The sequence below is a fragment of the Centropristis striata genome, chromosome 17 (genome assembly GCF_030273125.1).
Source record: "Centropristis striata isolate RG_2023a ecotype Rhode Island chromosome 17, C.striata_1.0, whole genome shotgun sequence".
Lineage (NCBI taxonomy): Eukaryota > Metazoa > Chordata > Actinopteri > Perciformes > Serranidae > Centropristis > Centropristis striata.
Window position 1 is genome coordinate 23767763 of NC_081533.1, and position 16098 is coordinate 23783860.

Here is a 16098-nt window from a genome sequence, read left to right on the forward strand (position 1 = left end):
GGGCAATAATGATGGATTTTGTATTAATGTACTTTTAAATAAAATAATTACACCTAGCGGGATTGCATTTATGACAATATTAAATTCGCTAATAGGAATTGGGATTCTATATTTTATGATAAATTCTTGATATGCAAGTAAAGATCCATTTGAGTTAAATAACTGATTAACTAAGTCTATATTGTGAATAAACCAATAGGGGTAAAATAAGGATTTGTTTCTATATATAATGTCTTTATTGTTCCACAAGTAGCATCACGGTTGATAATGGCTCTGATAGTGTGATGGAGAAATCACCTATGGGATTTTTGCATTGGATTTTGGATCATTGCAGAAAATAAGCTCTGTGGCAAGCAGACGTTTCTGATGCTTATGCGTTTAGCGTGAAGGAGCGCGAGGGATCTGACGACACTGTGGGGCCATTATTAGAACTATTCAACTATCAAATTGTCTTGAATAAGATTTTTTACAAGCGATTGAGACAATAGTGTTGTCATATTTTGAAGTGATTACACCTTGGCATGATAGCTATGGCATCTAATTGTGTGGTGAACATACTAAACAACAAAAACATCACCTCATTTCTCAGGTAAATTGAGTAAAAACTGACTTGAGACAAACAATGTTTCTTGCTCTGAGGTCAACTGCTAGCTTTTATTGTCTGAATTACTACAAATACAAAAGATACAAAGGGAAGGAAACTGTCAATTGGTGCTAGTACAGTAGAAATGACTTCTCCCACAAAGTTGGTAAAATTGATGCATACAAATTGTTTAGTTGAAAACATGACACCTTCATAATGAAACATTCAAGAGTGAAATCCAACTTCAAAACACCAATAAGTATCAATATAAAGTCACTGCTGTGCCTAAATGTTATTAGTGCTATAATTTTAACTCAGCAAATATTGGATACAACTTCCTGAGAATAGTAAAAAGCAAAAGTGATACATAAGAGAATGTTGAAATGAAGTGGAAGCTGGAATGAGAATAAGAACAAAAGCTTTTGTTGATGTACTGTCAATCATGGCTGTGGGCTAATGGCGTGCCGTCTTAGGCCAGTAGGCGGTGCACTTTCTGCAGCTGCTGCTGTGATAGGATGAGACGGTGGACTTGTTCCTGTCCACGGGTGCACGGAATGGCAACACGACCTACAAACACGGTTCCTCCCTGCTTCTCTTCCTTGGCCTGGATAGAAATATGTACGCATGATTTAATTTTACATGGTGAATGGCTAGGGAAGATCAATTCAAGATTAATCTTGGAACTGATTGTGTGTTTGCATGTATGGTTTTACCTTAACAAAAGAGGAGACAGGGAAGGTGGCGAAGTCTGAGGAAGCTTTAGCTCCAGGTTGATAGGCGACTACATGTTCAGCTACTTCTCCCTGAAACAGAAAAGTGTCAATGTTTAGTTTTGTATTGTCGCCAGTTTATTGACATGGTGAGAAAAGTAGACATGATTCTTAGTTATCACCTTGAGTCTGCCCAGAGCATCACTGAGACTCTGCAGTCGAGCCGTTTGCTCCAGCAGCTGGGAACTGGCACTAACTAAAAAAACACAGTAGAGGAAGGACAGAAAATTAACCAGGACATTCAGCTCAATCTGAGAGGAACTTCTAGAAACAGACACACAAGCACGCACCTGATGTCTTTCCAGTGATGTCTACCACTTTAACCTCTGAACTCAGTTTGAGAAGGGTTGCCAGCAGTTGGTCAGTCCTGCGATAGATGCCTGTGTTTAGTCCTTCTGGCGGCATGGAGCTTTCTTTAGAAGCTTGTGGCATTTTTGGAGGGCAGAGTGGAGGCAGGGAGGCCAGCTGGGCTCTCATCTTCTCTGCCTGTAAGTAACATAGACATCATTATTACCAGACTAAACACATCTGGTAAAATATCACAATATAGTACTCCAACACAAGTTTACCTTGAGTCTGTTGTTTTCATTCTTGAGGTATTTAATGCCCAGCCTCTGGGCTTCAACCTGCTGCCTGAGCAGAGGGGAGTCCACCACCTGTACTGGTCCTGCCATGGATGGAGCCATACCTGCTGGCAGAGCAAGAGGGAGCATTGTGAGAGATATTCAATTACTATGACAGCCTGATGCTTCTCCTTTGACAGTGATATCTTTCCCCAAAAATTTGGAGCTTCTTTTTATGATTCCCAAAACCAGATTGGTGTCTGGTGGGACCAACACATGTCCTGCTATTGCAGTAGTAGAATTACAAACACTGTAGGCAAAACATCTTGTCATCAGCTGGCTGAATTCAAGTGGTAACCTCCAGACCTGTCGATTGGCACAGTGTAGGTTAAAATAGCCATGAACTCTTTGGGTGTTGTCTGTGTCTTAGAACTTTGGTCCTTTTACAGTCCGTCTTTAGTTCATGAGTATGAAATCTAACATTTTGGTCTCTAAAATGTCTTCAGCATTCAGTTGAATTAAAAGACTGCTAAGTACATTTTATTTTAAGCCTGCTGTGTCAGAGACAAAGCCAGCATTCCATTTATTTTGCTACCCAGACTACCTAGCACTAGCATTAGCTGGTAACTAAATTCCCCAGCTCCACCTTCTCATTTAAATATGCTCACTTCTGGCTCCAAAAAACAAGATGGCAAGGGCCAAAATGCCAAACTCAAAACACAGTGGCTTTGTCAACTTCTTCTTTGATACAGTCTTTAGTTGAATAAGAAGCCGTCACACCTTTTGTCCAAAACAAAAATTAAACATTTCAAACTTCTTACAAAAAATGACCATGACTACACAGTAATTCACCTCCTCCAGATCCCTGAACAATGGAAGCGATTCCAGAGGCAGGTGGACCTCTAAGGCCTTCAATGGTCATCTTGGATTGGTTATTAATACGTTGTTTCAGCTCTGCCTTCTCCGCCTCCAGCTGGTCGATATCAGCCTGCAGAGCATCCATCGTCTCCTCAAACTCCCTGAAGATGAGGAGAAAGGAAGGTGAGCGAGCAGTAAGATAAGATGCACAAATGTGTTGCAATGTGTTCATTTAATCTGTTTGCTCCTTTGTCCTTCATACTTTTCTTTCTTCTTCAGCAGGGCGAGGTTCTCATCCAATTTGGTCTGAATCTTCTCCACCCTTTCATCTGCATCTTTGGTGGAGGTGTCCAGCTTCTTCTCCAGCAGGCTCAGCCGGACGTTGGCCTCACTCAGCTCCTCACCCTGAAAAAGACCGGTTATGCCTGATCAGTTATGCCTGTTTTTGTGTCCGATTATTCCCATTTCGAACTAGTAGAATAATTTACAACACTAGACATCTTAGAGGAAAGAGTCTTGTTTTCCCAGACATTTTGTTCACTGTCACCTTGATCTTGAGGGACTTCTTGACCTCCTTGATGACTGTCTCTCTGTCTTCTAGCTTAACTCCAAGACCCTCAGCATCAGTCACTTCGGCCCTGACGGTGGACGCTCTCATCTCCACTGGAAGAGTCTGATGATGTGGGGGACATGATCAAATTGTAAGAAGTGGAACATGACTAAGGGTGAAAAACAGCAAAATATGCTTGGATTTTATGGTCTGAATTATGTGATTTATGAGTGTGAAAAGGTAAAGGCATACAGATACCTTGCCCTGTGGTTTGTCAGCATCGTACTCTCCTTCCTGCATGGCTGTGGCCATCTTGTTCATGGTGATGATGACGGCGCTGCAGGACTGACGCAGACAGTCTGGGCCGTTCAGGCCGTGAGAGCCATACATCTTGGAGAAAAGAGCGTAAATTTAAATAATGCAATAACGCAACCTAAAACAAACCGCCTATCTGTATTTTCTCCAAAACACCAGTACTCTGGACAAAGCATTTTTAATAGTTAAGATCAAAATGAATTAGACTGTATTATGGTTTCTTAATTGAAACCAAAACAAGAAAGACCTGAAACTAATATTGTTTGTGACAAATGGCCCACTGCATTTTCCAGTATCAGGTTATAATACAATGATATAGTTAAACTACCTGCTCCACAGCTTTGCAGGCGATATCATCCAGTTTGAGAGCATTGAGCCCCTCCTGTTCAGCCAGCGGAGCAACCATCTGAGCTCCAGCTGCAGCCACCTCCTGCAGTACAGCCACCACACGAGTCTGCTGGCGCCTGCACTCAGTAAGCGCCTCCGACACCTGACAGATGAGACAAGACACATCAGTCACATATATACTGGGGATCAATCACTTCTGTGTTCTTTAGTGGGCCAATAAATCATATTAATACTGAGGTTAGACAAAAAGGAAAGTTTCTCTTCAAACCCACTTTGAGCTCTCGTTTCATACAGATATTTACTGTACATGTGTTCACTTCATTGTCTAAATGTTTGTTTCTGTTTTCCATACCTGTGGTCCAAAATTGAGTGCAGCCGGCACTCCGACTACATCTGTTCCAGGCATGCGACGGCGGATCTTCTTACAGAACTGTTTGATATCAGAGCAGGAAGTGTCCAGGTCCTTCAGGAGGACAGCAAAGCCAGAGCTCTCCTGACCTGCTGCCAGGAACGCCCGCAGACGAGTTACCTCCACTCCCATGCAGTCCAGGGCACTCTGGGTAAACTGGAGATAAAAGGACGAGAAAAAGTGTTTTTTAATTTAAATAACCTAATTATTGAGATTTCAGTTTACTGAAACTAAGGAAACTACACTGCTGAAGAAGCTTTAAGTACCTTAATGTGATCAGCCAGCTGCACGGTGCAGTCTTCAGTGTGATCTGCCAGATGGACGCTGTACAATTGCTTGAAGACAAAACAACAGTGAGAAACTTTACTATGGGGCATTTATGTAGCAGTTGCACCGATATGCAACACAGTTGTTAGTAGCTGTAAAACAAGTGCTCAGCACCTGAAAGAATATTTAAAACAATCACGTTATAGTTTTAGATGCACACTGTAAGATTTTAACAAATCATGCTGTAAATAAAATGGAATATGCTCTTCCCTTTAGGGTCAACTGTGAATCCCTAAGTGTTTAAAAGACAGATACAACTCTAATAAATTCTTAAATGTAAATTCACATTCTTTGTTACCTGGTAGTACTTGATGGCCTTGGTCAAAGGCTCCACCTGAACAGTCTCATCTAGCTGATCTTTATGCAGCAGGTCGATGAAATAATCCAGAGAGCGCTCATGGAAGCTCATTTCAGAGTAGAGTGTACCCATGCGCTTAAAGACCTCCACACTGCAGGTATTCAGAGCCCTAAAAGCAAAGCAGAGAGGAGGGAAAAGACAAGACAAGACACACATTGTAAGGTTAACAATATCACAGCAATATTTTAGTTATTCTGGAGAAATCTAGCAGTTTTTCTAGATTCTACTTAAATTGCCAGCAGTCTTGACACAATTAAAATAAGTCTTTGATAATAATACAGTATTTTCCTCTGACATTTGAAATGACAGATCTTACTGTTCATATTTGTGCAGAGTGGCCTGCAGCAGGCAGAGGGAGTAGACCAGTCCTGAGGCGAAACTGCGCTGTTCTCCTGGAGGCCCTCTGAGCCCCGTGCCCTGGACCAAGTTCCCATTCAAGTCAAACTTTTCTTGGGCCTGTTTACTGATCAGCTCAGCCTACCAGGTAAATGACACACACAGACAGAATTATGAAAACAAACAAAGTAAAGCAAAATGAGCCAATACTGATCAGGATTTGACAAAAAGATGTATACACACATGTCCACATCTCAAAAAACACACACAGCTCCGTACCTTGCAGATGAGCCTGGGGATGAGAAGAAGGACCAGAATACAGTCGTGATCTCCACCATGACGGAGGAAGGAGTCCGGCATGAAGGAGGTGAGGAGGGACACCTGTCTGTTTGACTGAGCCACTTCCATTTTCCTCAGCTCCATTTCAATGGCCTGGGAACACAGAATATCAGTAAAAGTTGTCAGAGGTGTAAAACTTGTTATCTTATCGTTCCTCGTGCTGTAACAAATGAAGGTTTCCTACCTTGGCATAGGCCTTGGTCTCTGCAAATTTAATCTTGAAGTCAAACAGTTCAGTGGGCGGCTGCTGAACTTGTTCAGCATTTGCGTTCTGCTGACTGATGAGCTCTCTGTTGGCCTCCTGGTGCATGGGGCAAAAGCACATACAGTGTGAGAGCGACCACCTTATGGGCTTCCTCATCCAGTGTACATCCTCTGATTATAATGTTTCCCTTCTCTCCACATACCTGTAGGCTGGCTGTGAGATCTCTGTATTTGCTGATGGTCTGCTGGTAATCAGCTACAGTCTCCTGGGCAGCCTCCACCTTTTTCTCAGCCTCTCTGACTTTGGCTGAACTCAGGTCAACCTTCTCCCTCAGCTCCATTTCAGTCTCTCGTGCATTCTCCTGGAGCTCATCATTCATCTCGTTGATGGCCTCCTATTGTTGCAGGAAAAAGTTGTCAGTGATAAAAATGCAATTTTTAAATCTCATTCAACTTCTTTTCTGATTACTTATACCATGGGATAAAAGTGTGTAGTTTGTATTAGTTGGAGGGAATTATAAATGCAGTTGTACAGACCAAATCAGTGACGGTTTCTCTCAGCTCTCTGACTTTCTCCTCCAGGTCGAGGTTCCTTTCTGTCAGGGTCTCCACCATCTCCTCTGACCCCAGAGCAGCATCCACCTGGTACAGGAACACACACAAGCATATGGTATGTACAGTTAAATCATGTGATAGTAAACAACCAAGAATCGTCATTGTCACCATTTATTTTTAATGTACCTCTGCCTAGACCTATCTGTTACTAACTGGACAATTTTTAAGTGTAACCTTCAGAAAGCAGCATCAGAGACTCATATATAAACATTTCCTGTCTGTAATCACGTTCCTCTTTTCTTGCCGACTTTACCTGCTCCTTCAGTTCTTCAATGGTAGCCTCCGCCTGTTTGACCTCGTCCTGCAGTTTTTCCTTCTGAGTCCTCAGTGTCTCCAGCTCAGAGTTCTTCTTCTCCATCTGCTTCTGCAGCTTCACATGCTCCTGCTTCTCTGACGTGGACAAATCACGCATCCTGATGAGGAAAAGGTAAATTAAAAATGCTATTGTTTATTGGGTGCAGAACCAATTTGTCCTCATGAACGTTTTTGGAGGAAGTTTGAAAAACAGGTGCTTTCTTTTCACTTTTGTTTTTATTTATAATTTGCTCAAAAAGAGGCTTTTTAGACACTCTGACTGACCGAACCAATGCCTCCTTTAGCCTGCCATTCTGCTCCTCCAGCTGTTTGACATGGTAACTTGAGGCGGCTCCATCTGAGCCTGCAGGAGAACAACAAAAGGCGACACAGTGAGAGAGCAGAAAGAGGGAGAGACAGATATGAGAAATAAAAAAGCCTTTGTTGGTACCTTTCTCTGAAATCTCATGTCTAAGGATCTCCAGGTCCATGGAGAGCTCCTCCACCTTCTCTTTCAGTGTTTCCACCTCCGCTTGCATCGACTCTGCTCGCTCTTCAGCCATCTCTTTGTCCAGTGTGGCCATCTCTATGGCGTCTGCTGTGTCAGACATCTCTTCCATGAAGTGGTCCTTAGCCTCATGCGCCTCGCGGGCTTCCTGGAAACAAGGAAATACAAAATAAAACTCTAGAAAGCCATGTATAATGACAGTGAGCCAGCTTCTTTTATTCCTACATGCTTAGAAAAAAATATATATGAATGTTATCTTTGTGTTAATATATTGTAAATAAAGTAATGCTCCTATTCAGCCTCGAAACAAACAATTTATTTTTCCACGTACCTTCTTGGCCTCTTTAAGTTGTTTCTGCAGATCAGCCTGCTGCTCCTGCATTTTGGTCTTCCACTCCTGAAGCTGCTCCAGCTGGATCTTGTGTTTCTCAAGTTCCTTCAGTTTTGCTTTGTCCTCTGTACGCTTCATCTTCAGCGTTTCCAGCTTCTCCTCCAGGTCCTTGATCTGAGCTCGCAAAGATTCCTCCTCCTGTGAAGGATGGACAGGTGTAGGGGAAAAGCGAGAGGACAGTTTAAAAAAGCAGCATTTTTAGAGGATTTACTTTATTTATGTCTGTATGTTAAGATTATTTTAACCCTCCCAACCCCACAACATTGATCACAGCCCGAAAATGCTATAACAAAAACTATCTCGTGATTTCCAAATTTCCTACAATCTTTTAACAATTTTCGTTAAACAAGTTACAAGTTATAAGCTAAAAGTAGTAACAATTCATCAAAACCACTTTGTTCTAGGTCTAGGATCTTTTTTCTTTAATTTAAGAAGAAGAAAGAATAAAAGAAGAGTGTTTGCTCTAACAAGGTCCTGTGAAAGGTGTTACATTCTGCGTTAGATTCTCCCATGAATGACTCTGCTGAAACCAGTCATGTGACAAAATTCTGTGAAACTTGGACTGAACTCAGGAATACTTACACAGAGCAGAGAGGAGAGGAAAAGAGAGGCTGTAAAAATGTAAGTAGTTCCAAAAGTGTAACATGTGGGGCCCCATTTTTTTCAATACTAGAAACGTGTGGGATTTGGGAAATGTTTTATCTGTAGATTCAATTGTATTCCTATTTTTGCTACATGAATTCAACTTGCAGTTTTTCTTGTTTTATGATTTTTGGCATTACAACTGTTATACTGAACAAAAGACTTTTCTCAAGTTCTCAATACTTCTATCGATGACTGTGGTGTTTCATAGAGGTGCAGGACTTATTTGTATTTCAGTGAAAATGAGACCAAAGTGAGTGGAGTGAAGTGTGACAGGAGAAAGAAGAAAAAACACCTCGACACTGTTTTAGATTGAGAGGGGTTAAGGAACACCACCCACCACCAAAACAAACGGTACAAGAAAGCTGCCCCGAATTCATTTGCAATAATTTCCTCATTTAATTGACTGTAACCTCCAAGAATTCACCACCTTGACAGGAACCTAACATTAACATTAAAGAGCATTGAAGCCAGATTAATCCATTCCCTCCAAACACAAAGGTGGAATTAGGTTTTTCATTCAGTGTCTCAGAAAGTTTAACCATGCATCATCACAACATAATTCGCTGTGAGGGCATTACAAAGCCAAACGCCAGTACTGAGAAGGTGTACTGAGGGTCATTTTGCCCTCTGATGACTTTGTTAGTAAACTCATGCCAGGTTTCATCAGCATGCATGTAGCCATTAAAAAAACTCTACCTGCTTGGACATGGCAGGTTCCACCTGGTCAAACAACAACATGGATGAAATGGGACAATAGAAACACACAATGGAGATGTGACAAAGCGAGATGCACTGAAAAAATTCTTATATCTGTCAATTCACATGCCTTTACGGGCATATTTTTTTCAGTTTTGCTGACACTAAATTGGCTCATTTACTTATCAGTGACCCACCTTGCTTGGAGTGGCGGGGACTGGAGCTGCTGCTGCTGCAGGCGACCCGCTGGGCTGAGGTATAACAGGAGCTCCCAGTGCACCCTGGTGGGAGGACAGGCCCACCTCACTGACATCAGTGAGAGAGGACAGGCTCTCACGAGACGCCTGTTCACCACGCAGGTATGTGTTGGAGAGTGGCGAGAGGGAGAAAGGGGAAATGGAGTGGTGTTTAGTATTTGAATGCCAGTAAAAAAAAAATTAAAAAGCGCTTCTCTCACATGCAGCACCGATTAACCAAGTAGAAGTGAGAGCATCCAGAGTTACATGCTGTGCTGCTGGATCTTAAGATAGATTATGTGCTAAAATAAATAATTTTCTTGACTTCATGTGACCTCCCAGTGTCCCTCACAAGGGATGTTCTCCTACAAGTTAACACAGACACCACTATGACTTCATTTGTCTGGAAGAGCCCTGCACCAGTGCACTGATGGAAAACAAATCACCAATCCCAGTGACGTCACAGGTGAGGTTCCCTGATAAGACAGGGCGTACCGTGCGTGGCAGGCTGGAGCGTCCAGAGGGACGTACCAAGAGGGAGGGGAGGGAGACAGCAGGCGAGAGTCGACTTGGAGTGCTCCACTGCCAGTGCGATCATAGATACTGTGTTAGGACTCTCAAGAGTTATTTGTAAAATAACTCAGCTGCAAGGTGAGTTTGATTTTACCTTGCACCACGCTCTTTTTCATATACACATTTTAACTACCAAGTCAGTTACACGACCATCCTGTTTTTATGGTAAGACATTAGTACAAGTGCAGATAAATTCAACTTGCCTTTGAAAATAGTATTGAAAAGTTCACCATCACCACATCACCATTATATTTATCTATTTTTGGCACTTCATCATTTTATCTAATGCATCAAAATCAATGTTGTTGGTTATCACTGACATATCCCAAACTATGAAAAAAAATTACATAATAACCCCCCTAGCATCTAATAAACAGGAAATAATTAAATTTCTGTGCATACCACAATCATAAATCTCAATATTACATTTATCTAACTAGTAGTAATCTAGTAAGTAACCCTAGTTGTCTTCTCTGCTGTTTGAGAACAAGTATGCACTTCTTATCATAAAACACAAAAATGCATGGCCTTTATCAAGATTTCAAACATCTGAACCCCTTGCCCTTGATTAACTTTCCAAGCAACAACAAAAAAGCTGAAACATTTTAAGAACCAATTGCAGTTTAAAATCATTTTGTTTTCCTCCCCCGTCTGCTGCAGACAAGCTCACCTTGGCAGAGCGGCGGGTAGAGGACTGGAGGAGAGGAGGAGGGGAGTTGCAGAGAGAAGGATAGACACACGCACGCGCCGCACACACACAGGTATACACACACACATCCAGCGGTGAAGCAAGATAAGAGAATAGCAGCACATAAGAGGCATAGCCACTGTTAATTTCCATTGATCATAGCTTTGAGGGCTGCATGCACCATTTAACACTGTTTTAACCAAAAGTTATTCTTAATGACTCGAGCAAAAGAAGCAGAATAAAATGTAAATTCATGCAACAGTGGTAAACAGTGGCAAAATGTCACTGAGTTGTGAATAACAAGACACCAGTAGGGTTGCAAAGGGGTGGAAAATTTCCAGAAACTTTCCATGGGAAGCACGGGAATTTTGAAAATATTGAAAAATGTGTGAAATTTATGGGAATTAACTGGAAATCGGTGGTAATTTAAACAAACTGTATCATATCCAAACATAATATAAACATTTTGGTTTGTCATAAGCTGACATCCATGTAGAATAATACAATTTAAAAAGATGATGTCAACAGATTTATTTGCAAGTAGAACTTTATCAAGTTTTTGTGTGGCTTGCATAGTCTTGTGCTCTGGGCTCAAAAGTGTGGTCCAATCATCTACGCACGTGATAGAGGAATGCACAGTGCATGTAGGGGGCGTGGCTTATGTGCATGTGACTGAAGAATATGAAAGATATTCAAGTGTACTGGAATGAAATCGGAATGTTTTAGTCAAGATTAACTATATCTTCAACTATATTTAAGTTCCCTGTTAAGGGCCAACCTTCAATTTTGTACATTTTTACGGTCATTCCCGTTAATTCCCATAGAAAGTTTCCAACTTTAAAGATTCCCTGAATTTAGACACCAGCATTATGATCTTGGAGCTGTCATTAATTCACCTCTAAATGTTGACACTTGATACTTTCACCATAATAAAAAAAAATTAAAACAAAATGGAAAAAAAAAAACATCTTGTGTGCAAAATTAAGTGTGGCCAAAGAAAACCAAGAAAAAAATACAGTGAAATGTCATCAATAACAAGTGATGTATTTATGTCCCGTGCAAACGTCAATACGTAAAAGGGTAAAAGAAAAGAAAATACAAAAGATGGGTTGCCACGTTAGTGTGATTAAGAACAATCAAGGCAAAAGCAAATTTGTTGAATTGAAATATGTCTACCTTCTTAAGGTTCGAGGTTGTCTGAAAAGGTATTCAAAAAACACAAATGAGAAGACAACCCAAAGGCTGAGAGTTAAATGAAACCCATTTACATTGTACAGAAATCAAGAAAAAAGGAACATTTTGAAACAAAGCACTTCTAGTCAAAAACAAAGCACCACAGAGGACAATGCAGAGAGAGGGCCGATCATATCCTCACTCTTTGAAATAGGAGTTGCTTTACTGGTGTGATTCATCTTGTTCAATACATTTGAACCAACATAACTGCTCTAAAAACAGTCAGTAATGATTATAAAAAGATTGATAATATGGAAAAGCTGTAAGCTTTCTTAAATCCGTAGTACAGACACAAAGATCCTCAGAAATTCAACCATGTTCGAGTCATACCATGCAAAGTCATAGAAAAAACACAAAATGACTTAACGAACCATGAATGAAATAAGCAGTGAGGTGCACATGTAGGTTACCTACCTGCTTGATTGATCTGGGAGTCTCAGGAATGTCTGCAGAAAACAAAGTGAGAATTATTATCAACTGTTATGATTAACTTTGAGGTACCCAGTTTATATAGTACGGTACGAACATCAAACACAGTTCACACTCACCTTTTTGTCTGGGTATCTTGGCAGTGCTTGATTCAGGAGTATCTGGTGAGGTGGCAGGGGAGCGGTCTTCCACGACCTGGATCTGTACAGAGAAACATAGGGCAAAATGGATTTAGAAAAAAAAAACAGGGATGGGAACAAAAAGATCACTTGTTCATGTGTAATCATAAATGCATCAAAAAAAGGAATGATCCTCAAATATATCCTAGAAAACGTAACACTCTTCATACTAATGAAATTGCAGAGGAATCTTACTAGATGTCAGAGAGGCTATACACCATCACCTCATGTGTTCACCGTACATTCACCCTTATGTCACTAACCTGGGACTGTCTGACAAATATCCCATGGTTTTCCTCACAGGTGAAGTAGCGTTTACCCTGCACGGTGCCATCATTCTTGCCTTTGGCCTCATCCAGTACGACACCCACCCATTTCCCGGAGGCAAAGAGGGTGGCACCAATATAGGCAACAGTACCACGCTGACCCTTCCCTGTCACCTCCACTACAGAGCCAATCTAGGAAAAGAGGAGTGGAGACATAGGTTGACGCACTGTGAGTCAATACAAACTTGTTTATTTCCATTGATTTCTTCCTTTCTTGTGTCTGTATTGAAGTGTGACCTACCTTTGGAGGTTTACCACTCTCCACCGTTCCTGCACTGCTCATTTTGCTGATCAGTGGGCTGGTCAGCTGCAGGATTTGGAATATAGATGTTGAGAAGTAGGGGAAAAGATGAGAAAGGGGGGAGAGAGAGTGCAGGAAGGTTGGTTAGCAGTGGGAATGGGGGGTAAGAAGAGACAGCAAAGAAGCAAGGTGAGGTCATTATGTTCCAGAGAATTTATTGTTTAGATTTCAAAAACTCACAGGCACGCCAATTTTGTGTAATCTTGGTGAAATACACTTACAACCCTGATGAGAACCCAAAAAAGTTGGGACGCTTTGACAAACATTAATATAAACAGAATGATTTGCAAATCCTTACAACCAATATTCAATTGAATACAGTACAGAAACAAGAGAGCTAATGTTCAAACTGATAAAATGTGTTTTTTTGTATATATACACCCTTCATTCTGTCCCAACTTGTAGAATTCAAGGAATATTTATGACATTTATGAAATGATTTGTCATCCTGTACACCACACCTGAACAAACCATATTGTTTTTATATCCAACAATAATTTCCCATAATTCTCCCTGCTCCAGCTGTGGGGATGTCTTGGGATTCAAAAATATTCAATGAGTCTTAAGGCCACAGAGCACAAAAACACACTCATGCACCAAGTCATATGTTCTGGACCACAATAGACTTCCTGATAAGAAAGTCATATCCCTGCCTCGCTCACACAAAGACACTCATTCAAGACAAACTAGGACTGCTGTACAGTGTGATCCTTTTATGGAGCTGCAGGGAGGTATGAATTCACGCTGCCAAACAGTTTTAAACCACAGGGCAGAAAACTGGATAAAAAAGGTTTATCAAAGCTTTATGAAGCAGAGAAGCAGAGTGATGGTGGCAGAATCCTCTAGATTAAAAGCTATTTAAGATTAATGGAAAAATTAATGCAAACTTTCGTGTGGGTTACACATAAGGACAGAAACGCCATCTTCTAAATAGGATATGTAGATGTGGATACCAAAATTATATTCTTACTAATTTTATCCGATGAGGACCGAACATGCAACAAGGTGAATCCCACATCCACTATATGGTGAGTGCTACAAACATTACCTTTTTATAGGTTTAGCCATTAAAATGTAATTCCTACTCTTGTAAAGTGCATCAAACAAGCTTAACACTAATATACTAACTTGTATGTTATTAAATATTGAGTATCCATGTTACTCACCCGAGGGGTATAAGAATGCCGCCTGTTCAAAGCCATAATAGCAAATTAAAATGGTTTCACCTCCAAAACAAAGATATAGTGCTAATTTTTCTCTGCTTTCACATCCCTTCCTCTTTTCCAGAGAGAGGAGAGGACAATACAAGACTGTGATTTCAGGGAGGGATCCAATGGGGAGCATCACAAAACGTCACAGCTGATTTGAACTGAGAAAGGGAGGGTTACGCCTATCTGATGTCTCTTTACAGGAAAAACACGTGGATGCTAGATTGATACTTTACGTGGATCCACCTTAATAGCAATGAGGTCATCAGTTTAGTGACCTACATTTATATATTATTTCCCCCTCTTTGATACATTATATTCTAGTATTTCGTAGGTCATGTCACACTATATTTAACGAGCTAACATCTTAATATGCTCGTTTAATCATTCAATCAGTTGTCAGCTGACAATCAGTGGCTAATTAGCTTAGCTAGCTAATGATTCTTCGCTTGTACTGTTATTTAAAGGGTTAGGTGCTAGCTTAATTTAATGATCTGTTATATTCGGTCCTAAAATTAATATATGAGCCAAGATAGCCACACACACAATGCAATGAATACAGCAGTCAGGTTCTGGAAAGATATTTGTAACTTCCTTTTTTTTTTCAATTGAACCTGATTTGTCCCTTTGTTTTGAAAATATACTGTTTGGTTTCACTGACTTCCCGTACACAAAAAAAAATCAATATTACATTATAAATCTAATTATACTATTGGCAAAATATCACATACATAAATCTCGATACACCAAAAAAAATCCCCTCTTTTCTATATTTATAAGTGAAACCAAGCAGTATATTAATTCTATTAAAGACTCTACTAACTTGAAAGCTGCTAAAACTCTGAATATTTGTAATTTTTATAATATTTTTGTATGACAACCTCTTTATGATTTATTGAAACCCCCTGGCGACGTTCTGATGTATTTTTTTGTATTACACCCCACCCAACTGCCTTAATAAAGTTTATTTAAAAAAAAAAAAAAAAAAAAAAAAAAAAAAGGTAGACAATAACGCTAACGTTAGCTTGAGACGTTCACAATTCTACTGGCAGTCGTACACAAAAATACATAACATTACTTACACTTCCCTCTGTAGGTTTAGCTAGACACCAGAATTGAGTTAAGTAGCTGGAGCTTTATAGCCAACGTAAAAAAAACCGGCCAACTCGGCTTAGCAGGCAAGCTGAAGTCAGCAAGAAAGGCTCTGTTAAAAACCTAGCACAAATGTATTTCGTTATTTAGCTCACCTGGCGTACACAGCGATTCCTGTCTTTAAATGTAACTTGACGTTTTCATGCAGACAAACAATGATCCTCTGTTGTTGTTATTTGGCGACCTAGCTTGGAAATCCGGAAGTCTGTTCCGTTTTGACACGTCACTTCCGGTGGCCTGATAGACCAAGGATAAGAAGAGAAGCGGAAATTAGCGCCCCTGGTGGCTGCACCCATCGTCACACTGTTAAAATAATCGCCTAAGTCATTTTTTTTAAGTTTTGCAGGAAACACAAAAAACTTCACCAAAAGTATAACATATGACATTTATTGATAATTTCACTCAAAAAGGATGTCAAAAAAAATATGGCTATTGGCATAGTGTGTGTAAATTATGTAACTAAAGTCTTTTTTGTCAAAGTTGTTGTTGTTTTTTTGCCTAAATCATCTCCTCATGACGCCGGCCACCTATAGTAAAATCGCTACATCCTCAGTTGATCAGATCATGATTTGACCCCTTTAAGATAATGGCCTATGTCAAGTGTGTGACTTAAGCGGATTTATTATGCCTAAGTTAAAATAAAATGTAACTTAGGCAATTTTTT

The 16098-nt window shown here is 40.4% G+C and overlaps 1 protein-coding gene across 1 annotated transcript; it reads right to left on the reverse strand.

Moving 5' to 3' along the window:
- Window positions 1-625: 625 nt before the first annotated feature.
- Window positions 626-14325, reverse strand: LOC131989419 (dynactin subunit 1-like). The gene is made up of 32 exons (XM_059354632.1): window positions 14241-14325; window positions 13015-13080; window positions 12711-12905; window positions 12388-12469; window positions 12254-12285; window positions 11783-11803; window positions 10589-10612; window positions 9841-9927; window positions 9307-9453; window positions 9110-9133; window positions 7709-7906; window positions 7321-7525; window positions 7155-7233; window positions 6829-6988; window positions 6498-6602; window positions 6164-6355; window positions 5941-6057; window positions 5697-5849; window positions 5398-5558; window positions 5022-5190; window positions 4663-4731; window positions 4340-4552; window positions 3968-4129; window positions 3583-3714; window positions 3322-3447; window positions 3037-3179; window positions 2769-2935; window positions 1923-2044; window positions 1644-1839; window positions 1476-1549; window positions 1297-1386; window positions 626-1187 (listed from the first exon to the last, which is right to left on the reverse strand). Exons 1-32 carry the CDS (start codon window positions 14274-14276, stop codon window positions 1053-1055), a joined length of 3882 nt encoding a protein of 1293 aa, XP_059210615.1. The 5' UTR covers window positions 14277-14325; the 3' UTR covers window positions 626-1052.
- Window positions 14326-16098: the final 1773 nt, after the last annotated feature.

Excerpts from the sequence above, each read along its gene's own strand:
- LOC131989419 (XM_059354632.1), bottom strand. The coding sequence starts at position 14,276 with ATGGCTTTGAACAGGCGGCATTCTTATACCCCTCGG. Across the intron at positions 5,559-5,696 it reads TCCCCAGGCTCATCTGCAAG|GCTGAGCTGATCAGTAAACA; the intron begins GTACGGAGCTGT and ends TTTACCTGGTAG. Across the intron at positions 2,045-2,768 it reads TGTTCAGGGATCTGGAGGAG|CAGGTATGGCTCCATCCATG; the intron begins GTGAATTACTGT and ends TTGCTCTGCCAG.